This window comes from Artemia sp. Qi Xiang Cuo, chromosome 4 (genome assembly GCF_049724085.1).
Source record: "Artemia sp. Qi Xiang Cuo chromosome 4, ASM4972408v1, whole genome shotgun sequence".
NCBI classification, from domain to species: domain Eukaryota; kingdom Metazoa; phylum Arthropoda; class Branchiopoda; order Anostraca; family Artemiidae; genus Artemia; species Artemia sp. Qi Xiang Cuo.
In genome coordinates this window covers 88,793,950-88,804,345 of record NC_142797.1, presented here as the reverse complement: position 1 = coordinate 88,804,345, position 10,396 = coordinate 88,793,950, and the positions used below count along the sequence as shown (strand labels likewise).

The window sequence follows — 10,396 nt, the reverse complement described above, 5'->3', positions numbered from 1 at the left end:
GTGCAAATGGAACTTGTGTATTATAACGACCACACTCAAAACCTCTTCTAAAACCTTTTCTAGAATCATCTTTTAAAATGTCTCTAACTGTTTCGCCAAAATAATTCCCTAAAACGGTTTCGCCCAAATAATCCCTAAACGTAATTTCTGTGTGTTCCTTTTGTTTTTGGCATCTCTGTGCTGTCACATTTCAAATTTCTAGGAAACCCTTTCCTACGTTAATCTCTTCATCTCATAAATTTTCCTAGCTACACTATTAAGGTTTCGTTAGAAAATCAATTTATCTCTCCGACTTCAAGCTCAGTGAAGCCGTATTTAAAAATAGAATTTCTATATCTTTAGACTCCCGCATAATTCCAAGATAACAAGTGATGTCATTTCTAATTCCTGACAGTAAAGATCAATGAAGCCCTATTTAAAAATAGAATATTAATTTTTCTCTCTGACCTAAAGAACGTTTATCCCTCAGACCTAAGATTAAAGAAGCCATAATGTTTCTTAATTCCCATTTCGTGAACCAATAATTCCCCCGCAGATTATGTAAATCAATTTCTCAGGTTAGGTTAGCCTAAAGATCAAAGAAACCATAATGTTTCTTAATTCACCCTTCGTGAATCAATAATTTTCCCGCCGATTATGTAAATCAATTTCTCAGGTTAGGTTAGCCTAAAGATCAAAGAATCCATGATTGTTTCTTAATTCCCCTTTCGTGGACCAGTAATTCTCCCACCGATTATGTAAATCAATTTCTCAGGTTAGGTTAGCCAAACAATCTCATAACATTCGCGTCGAGCATGTACATTCTCACTGACAAAAACCATAAACCACGTGGTCCTGTCACGAGCTCATGAGGCCTAGACATAAATTGCTGTTGACATCCATAAATGTGAGAAAGTTCCTGTTGTTTCATTCTCACTGACAAAAACCATAAAACAGGCATAAATTGCTGTTGACATCCATAAATGTGAGAAAAGTTCCTGTTTTTTCATTCTCACTGACAAAAACCATAAACCACGTGGTCCTGTCACGAGCTCATGAGGCCTAGACATAAATTGCTGTTGACATCCATAAATGTGAGAAAGTTAATGTTTTTTCATTCTCACTGACAAAAACCATAAAACAGGAATAAATTGCTGTTGACATCCATAAATGTGAGAAAGTTCCTGTTTTTTCATTCTCACTGACAAAAACCATAAACCACGTGGTCCTGTCACGAGCTCATGAGGCCTAGACATAAATTGCTGTTGACATTCATAAATGTGAGAAAGTTCCTGTTTTTTCATTCTCACTGACAAAAACCATAAAACAGGCATAAATTACTGTTGACATCCATAACTGTGAGAAATTACCTGTTTTTTCTTAAACTCTGACAAAAACAATAAGACAAGGTGGTCTGTCTCTATACAATGCATGCAAGGCATGACGTGATGTTGTTGTCCAGAAAAATTCGAAAGTACCTGTTTTTTCATACATATCGACATAAACCAAAAAACAGGCCTGAATTACTCTTGATATTCATAAAAGTCAGACCGTTCACCTTTGTCCATTATCAATGAGAAAACCAGAAACCAAGGGGTCCTGTCACGAGTAGCACCTCCCTCTCTACTAAAAGGTGGGCGTGAGAGGGGGTTTAGTTGCCCTTCAATCACTTTTGCCTATTCAAAAGGGCACTAGCCCTTTGAATTTCCAATCGAATGAGCCTTTTTTGAAGTTTCTACGACAACGCTTTCTATAAAAACCTTATATTCCCCCAGGGAATAACTTACAACCCTTGCCCTGAGTGCTGTGGGGGAGCGTCCTCCTCAAAAACACAATTTCTATCTAAAAATCAACTACGCTGAACAAAATGGCTATCTAAAAATTTGGATTGGATGTGTTTGGGGAAAAGATGGGCGTGAGAGGGGGGTTAGTTGCCCTCAAATCACTTTCGACTAATAAAAAGGGCACTAGACCTTTGAATTTCCAATCGAATGAGCCCTTTTTCAAGTTTCTACGACAAAGATTTCAATAAAAACTTATATGCCCCCAGGGCATAACTTATAACCCTTGCCCTGAAGACTGTGGGGTGTGTGTCCTGCTCAAAGGTATAATTTCCTGAACTTTAAACTGCGTGGAACAAAAAGCCTATCTCAAAATTTTGACTGGATGTGTTCGGGGAAATGGTGGGCGTTGAAGGAGTGTTAGTTGCCTTCCAGTCACTTTCAACTATTAAAAAGGGCACTAGCCATTTAAATTTCCAACCGAATGAGACCTTTTTGAAGTTTCTACGACAACGCGTTCTATAAAAACCTTATATGCCCCAGAGCATAAATTACAACCCTTACCCTGAGGGCTTTGGAGGGGGGGGGGTGTCATCCTCAAAGACCTAATTTCCAGAACTTTCGACTACTTTGAAGAAAATGGATATATTAAAATTTTGATTGAATGTGTTTGGGGAAAAGGTGGGCGTGAGAGGGGGGTTAGTTGCCCTCCAATCACTTTCGAATTTTAAATAGGGCGCTAGCCCTTTGAAATTTCAATCAAATGAGCCTCTTTTGAAGTTTCTACGACAGTGCTTTCTATAAAAACGTTACATGCCCCAAGGGCATAACTTACAACCCTTGCCCTGAGGGCTGTGGGGGAGTGTCCTCCTCAAAAACATAATTTCTATTGGGTAAATCAACTACACTGAAGAAAATGGCTATCTCAAAATTTTGATTGGATGTGTTTGGGGAAATGGTGGGCGTGGAAGGGGTGTTAGTTGCCTTTCATTCACTTTCGACTATTAAAAAGGGCACAAGCCACTCCGATTTCCAATTGAATGAGCCCTTTTTTAAGTTTCTACGACAACTTCTTCGATACGAAGTGCCCGGGTCTAAAGGAAAAAAAAAAAAATACATTCTGCCAACATCGTTCTTATACGCCCACAGGGCATAACTTAAAACCCTTGCCCTGAGGGTTGTGGGGGAGTGACCACGTCAAAACATATTTTCTACCTGGAAATCAACTACGCTGAACAAAATGGCTATCTAAAAAAAATTATTGGATGTGTTTCGGGATATGGTGGGCGTGGAAGGGGTGATAGTTGTCTTTCGATCACTTTGACAATTAAAAAGGGCCACAAGCCACTCCAATTTTCAATTGAATGAGCCCTTTTCGAAGTTTCTACGACAACTTTTTCGGTACAAAGTGCCCTAGTCTAAAGGAAAAAATAATAAATAATACATAGTGCCAACGCCGTTCTTATATGCCCCCAGGGCATAACTTAAAACCCTTTCCCTGAGGGTTTTTTGAGAGTGACCTCCTCAAAAACATATTTTCTATCTGGAAATCAACTATGCTGAACAAAATGGCTATCTCAAAATTTGATTGGATGTGTTTGGGGAAATGATGGACATGGGGGGGGGGCTAGTTGCCCACCAATCACTTTCGACTATTAAAAAGGGCAGTAGCCACTCTGATTTCCAATCGAATGAGCCCTTTTCGAAGTTTCTACGACAACTCCTTCGATACGAAGTGCCCTGGTCTAAAACCAAGAAAAAAAAATAATAATACATTGTGCCAACATCGTTCTTTACTTAAGCAGCGCTATTGCACTGCCTATAATAGCACGTGGAATTCCACCTCCTTCTTCATGGAAAGTTCTCTACCCCTCACGAAATGATTCCTTTTGCGTAAAATTACCCCTCTCCGGTAATCACCTTTGGACAATTACATCATTGCAGCAAACCCCCCCCCCCCCTAAGAAAATCTATTTTGGACGGTTTCAGAAGACAAATTCTCCTTAGCATACTTTTAGTTGAAAAAAGAATTGTTCTTTATCTTACTTCAGTTGGTTTTTCATGTCTTGCAAAAATCCTTCGCCCTATACGGAAATTTTTACTGGAAATTCTGAACCCCCTCAAGGAAAGTTTTTCCCTTAGAAAATTTCCCCATGGAGCACTTCTTCCAAGGAATACCCCCCTCCTCCCCTGCACACACACACAGAACATACCCAAGAAAATTCAAACCCTGCTGAAAATTTTCAGAATTCATTGCAGAGAAAGCAATACAAGTAAAATAAATTTTGTATATGATTTTTAGGAAATTTTCCCGTATAATATTTCCCCTGGAATGTTCACCCACAGAAACTTTCCCCCAACAGTAAATGTTACCTGTTGAAAATCCCCCTGCAGAAAATCTTTCCCCTGAAAGATGTATGTATATTTCCTAGCAACAAATCCTGCTTGTAAACAATTGGCAAATTTCATAACTTGCAGCCCTTTCCCCGGGGACTCTTCGAGGTCATTTCATCTCCAAATATGTAGTTATTGGATTTTGAACTATACCGAATAGAATGGCTATCTCAAAAACTTAATCAAATGACTTTGAGGGAAAAAGGCGGGGGAGGGGTGGTAGTCACCTTCCATTCTTTTTGGTCACTTAAAAAGGGCCCTGGAATTTTTAATTTCCATTCAAATGAGCCCTCTCCCGATCTTCTAGGACTAGTGGTTTGATACGATTACCCATGGGCAGTATGGAAAAATAAATAATAGTATAAACACGCATATGTGATCTTATGCAAAAAAATCAAAATGAAAAAAAAGGCAAAAATATAAAATTCTACGTTTCTCCAGATATGTACTTGAAACCTGTAAATCAGGAATTTTCTGATACGCTAAATCTGGCGGTGTGATTCTCAATAAGATTCCTTGACTATTGAGGGATGTTTCCCCCTTTTTCAAAAATCAGCAAAATTGTCTCAGCCTTGAAGGTTATCATTAAGATTAATGAATCTTATATATCTAGAATTTGCATGCAAATTTAATTCTGTTGATGTAACTTTTATTGTCAAAATATATTTTTCAGAGTTCGGTTACAATTGGCCCGAGTCGCTTTTTACTTTCAGTTCGTTACCACAAACTGTTCGATTCATTACTATGAACTATTTGAAAAGGAGAAAGTTCAAGTTTATGATTCCGAGGAAAAATTGTTTTGTCGTGGGTGCTAGCGAAAAATATAGCAATATATTTTTGAGTGGGACCGTTAAGAAGGCCGTTATACAGCAAACCTGGTCTATATGCCACGTAAAAACAAGTTTTTTTATACGTTTTTTATTAACAGCTTATCCAAACACGTTGCCAACAAGGAAAACCAATTAACTGGGCTAAATAGGGTCTTTGACATTAAAACCGGATTGGTAAAGACGGAATATGAATAGTAATGGTTGACAGGTTTACACACTATCTCGAACTTACTTCAGCTGTGTTTGCCTTTGTCAAGGGCCTGAGAAAAGAACTACTGCACAAATTAGCTAAATACGATATGAATAAGGAACTCTCCCCCCAATAATTCCTTCCACGGAAAATCCCCTCCCCCCACATAAAATTGAGCAGTGGATGAGTTGAGGAAAAAACAGTGTGGTGGGTGGCTTGTTTCCTTTTGAGTATTAAAAAAGGCATTAGAACTCTTAATTTGCAATCGAATGAGCCTCCCTCTCCCTCCCCGAAGTTTATACGACCATCCTTTTGGTGTCAAGTTCTTCTGGCAAAATAAATAAACAGAAATTATCACATTGAACCCTTATGGCTCTTTACTATAGGTAATGCTATAGGACTGCCTCTGACTACAACATGTGAGTAGAACTTTCGATTTCCCTTCTAATGAATGTCTGGATTTTCCCAGTGGAAATACGGGGGGGTTATCAGGAGGAAAACTTTCCGTGGGGAGAATTTTCTAGGGGAATTTCCTGAGGGAAGGGGAGGTATTTTCCAAGGGGGTAATTTTCCGTTCTAGGGTATTTTTCAGGAGGTATTTTCTGTGGGTTTTTTCCACTGGGCAGTATTTTAGGGGGGTATTTTTATGGGGTCTGGAGGTATTTTCCACTGGGGAGGGTATATTCTGGGAGAAGGTATATTTTCTGGGGGGTGGGGATAAATGCCTAGACCCATTTTCATAGTTCAAAGAATTACGAAGTTAGCTAACAAAAATGGTGTGCTAATAATTTTTACGAGCCTGTTATTCGGGTGAGATATGCGAAAAAAACTTCGAGCCTTTAAGAAAAACCACGTAGCCACTATGGCTTGGTTGTCTTTCATAATATTTGTAAATAAAAATGAGAGAATAGTTGGATAGCTTAGAAAGACTAGCTCGTAGAAGCTCCTTATAAATATTAACAGAATAGAAACTTGTTATTGTAAATAATAGATTTTGTTAGGACGGCAGAAACATGGCTTAGAAGAAAAAAAAAGAAACTAAAAGTAGAGATGCAGAAAGACAGGAGAGTGGGCGGTGAGATTGTTGCTGATTTGGAATTACCTATAGCTTTTGAATACTTGTCAAGAATTGGCTATTTCAGAATTTTTATTCACCTGCCTTTTGGCCCTATTTGTCCAAAACTGCTGTTTACATAAAAAGATTACACTTTATTGTGGCACCTTCTCACTTGTCACTTAAAATGGGACTGCAACTTTTAGTCTCGCATCTAATGAAACCTATCATGACAATCTACTACTTTTGATTATATACAAAAACCTCTTAGAATAAGCAAGAAAAGAAAAAAGGAGAACTCAAAGATCACTGAAATTCATGCTAAATTCTGTTTTTCTTTAGTTTTTAAGACAGTTTGCTGTAAACCTACAGCAATGAAGATCTCAATGGTATACTCTTGATTTTGACTCGATTTCAGGTTTCAAGGGCTTAGGGCTTTGTTATAAAATTAAAAAAAAAAATTTTTAATTATTGTTCACTCAGATCTGAATAAATATGCTAATTATATATTATTTGATAATTTAAAAATATTTGTCACAATTGAGTTTTTTTTATAAACTTGTTTTTTCGTAGCTGTGGGCCTTGGTTTGCTTTTTACTAGGCTGCGGCTACATCTATAACCATAATAAGTTAAAAAATGCGTTACTTAAAAAGTAAAGCGCAAACTTATAGCTGAAAACAAACACAATCTAATATGAATTAAATTAAAAAAAAAACTTAAAAAAAACATAAAAAGAACAGAAATTATTCCGTTTATGAAAGGGACTGTCCTCTCCTCAACGCCTCGCTCTTTACGCTAAAGTTTTTTTATTGTTTAAAAAAATGGAGTTGTGAGACAGAGTCAAAACAGAGAAAAAATTCCCCCTGAAAATGTCTGTATACTTCCCAATAACCAATACTATATATAAACATTGGGAAAAGTTCAGAACTTGCAGCCCTTCCCCCGGGGACTATGGGGAATTAAGCCATCATCAAAGAAATATTTATTAGATTTTTCGACCATGCTGAAGAAAATGGCTATCTTAAAATTTTGATCGGGTGACTTTGGGAAAAAATGAGCGTGGGATGGGGCCTAGTTGCCCTCAATTTTTTTGGTCACTTAAAAGCACTAAGAGCACTAGAACTTTTAATTTCTGTTGGAATGATCCGTCTCGCGATATTCTAGGACCACTGGGTCGATAAGATCACCCCTGGGGAAAATAAAAAACAACAACAAATTAACACGCATCCGTGATCTTTCTTCTGGCAAAAAATAGAAAATTCCATATTTTTGCAGATAGGAGTTTTAAACCTCTACTATGGAGTTTACTGATACGCTGAATCTGATGTTGTGATTTTCATTAAGGTTCTATGCCTTTTAGAAGGTGTTTCCCCCTTTTTTCGAAAATAAAGCAAATTTTCTCAGGCGAGTAACTTTTGATGGGTAAAATTAAACTTGAAGAAACTTATATATTTGAAATCAGCATAAAAATCTGATTCTTTTAATGTATTTTTGGTATCGAAATTCCGTTTTTTAGAGTTTTGGTTACTATTAAGTCGTGTCGCTCCTTACTTACAGTTCGTTACTGCGAACTGTTTGATTAGAGATAAAACAGAAACCAAGAGGAATGACAAGGTAAACTAAAGACAAACTTTAGAAAATACGAAAAACAAGTTTTATGTGGATCCCCTACACCCCATTTTAACCCCCTAGGAACCTTAAAGGTCATTTTAGTCTTTTTATGGAAAATTAAATTTATATTTAGCTAATAAATTTTCCATAAGTTTAAAAGAGATAGATTTAAAAGTAATAACACTATTAACACATTAGATGGCGTCATCAGGCTCTCTTTGTTATTTGTGGATCCTTTTTTTTCTAAATAAATATCTTTGTTTCTAAAATACTTCTTAAAGTTGTTTAAAGTTGTTTTTTAAAGTTGTGCTTTAAAGTTTTTTTTTTTTAAATAAATGTCTTTGAATTGCGATGCCATGTTGCCTTTCTGTTAAACTACTCAAATTCTCTCAAACTACTCAAACTCTCACAAACTACCCAAACTCTCTCAAACTGCTCATAATCTCTCAAACTACTCAAATTTTCTAAGGTTTAAAATTTTAATAGTGAGATTCTGACTTGAATAATAAGATCTGAAGATAATCTGGTTTAGAACCAGGTATAAAACTATATATTGTGTTACAAATGTGAAATTTGTTAGTTATCGTTATTAGAACTTTGGCTTTGTTTATGACGAAGTTGGCTATTTACTTACTTCCATTCGCCTTGCATGAATTGAGTTTTCAAACAGTTCGTGGTAACAAACTGTAAGCAAGGAGGGACGCGGCTCGGTAATTACCGAAACTCTAAGAATCGGAACTTCAATGTCAATAGATATATCAAAAGAATTGGCTTATTATGCTGATTTCAAATATATAAGATTCATTAAGTTTAGTGCTACCCTATAAAACCTGTGAGCCTAAGAAAATTGACCCAATCTTGAATAAAGGGGGGTTTTTATTGTTTAAAAATTTGACCAATCTTGAATAAAGGGTTTTTTTATTGTTTAAAAAAAATAAGGTTAGGAGACAGAGTCAAACTTTAGCATAAAGAGCGAGGTGTTGAGGAGGGGACAGCCTCTTTCATATACGAAATAATTTCTGTTCGTTTTAAGTTTTAATGTTGCTCCTTACTTTCAGCTAAAAAAAAACTTTCTTCAATTTGATTCTTGGACGTTTTTGAATTGATGCCAGTTTTGATTTTGGCCCCCCGTAAATGAATAATTAAAAAAAATTGCATATTAATTTTACTTTTATTTGGTTAAATGGCTTTCTCGAAAGTTGTTTAATTTAATTTAGGAACGTTTTTATTAGTAATAAATATGCGCAACTAACCAATTAACTTACCTAACGAACTTCTATATTCATATATTTTTAGTCCGTATATTAGGGGGTTTGCCCCCTAGTCAATATTTCGCTCTTTATGCTAAAGTTCGAATTTTGTTCCAATTGTTTAAAAATGACCCCTTAATCACAAAGGCCGTTAATTAGATTCAATAGCTCTTATGAAAGTACTAAAAAAATATTTGGCTTAAAGAGCTAGGTATTGACTAAGGGGCGAACAAAATCATATATGTAATAATTTCTGTTCGTTTTAAGTTTTAATGTTGCTCCTTACTTTCAGTTGAAAAACTTGTTTTTTTATATTTAATTTCTGATCTTTTTTTAAATAATGCTGGGAAGTCCGGCGTCCCCTTTATAGCAATGTCCCTCCCCCCATGAAAACTTCCACCATGGAAAGATCCTCCCACAAAACTCCCAAACCCCTCCCCCCACACTACCAGAAAAAAATCATCCCTGAAAACGTTGTATACTTCCCAATAACCAATACTATATGTAAACATTGGGTAAAGTTCATAACTTTCAACCCTCCCCCCGGAGATTTTGAGGGATAAAGTCATCCTAAAAGACATATTTATTATATTTTCGACCACGTTGAACAAAATGGCTATCTCAAAATTTTGATCGGGTGACTCTGGGGAAAAATGAGTGTGGGAGGGGGCCTAGTTGCCCTCCATTTTTTCGGTCACATAAAAAGGGCACTAGAAATTTTAATTACCGTTCAAATGAGCCCTCTCACGATATTCTGGGACCACTGGGTCGATACGATCACCCCTGGGGGAAAAAAACTAACAAAAAACAAATTAACACGCATCCGTGATCTTTCTTCTGTCAAAAAATACAAAATTCCACATTTTTGCATATAGGAGCTTGAAACCTCTACAGTAGGGTTCTCTGATACCGTGAATCTGATGGTGTGATTTTCACCAATGTTCAATAGCTTTTAGGGGGGGATTTCCCCTTTTTTCGAAAATAAGGCAAATTTTCTCAGGCGCGTAACTTTTGATGGGTAAGACTAAACTTGATGAAACTTATATATTTAATATTAGCACTAAAATCTGAATCTTTTGATTTGTCTATTGGTATCAAAATTCCGTTTTTTAGAGTTCCAGTTACTATTGAACCGGGTCGCACCTTACTTACAGTTCGTTACCACGAACTGTTTGAAAACTATTTACCATTACTCATAAAAAAGGAATTATTTGTAAATCATGTTCGCATTATTTTAGAATCTTTATGTTGACCATGTTGTAGTATGGAATATTGATATTTTGCAATTGTAAATTTTCCTGTATAT

The 10,396-nt window shown here is 36.3% G+C and overlaps 1 protein-coding gene across 1 annotated transcript in view; it reads left to right on the top strand.

The window, feature by feature from the left end:
- Window positions 1–6,224: 6,224 nt before the first annotated feature.
- The window catches only part of LOC148953602 (uncharacterized), a 45,161-nt gene continuing 40,989 nt past the window's right edge, over window positions 6,225–10,396 (top strand). The window contains exon 1 of the mRNA XM_089088025.1: window positions 6,225–6,249. Within this exon, the coding sequence (XP_088944151.1) occupies window positions 6,225–6,249 (25 nt within the window). The remainder of the gene's footprint in view (window positions 6,250–10,396) is intronic.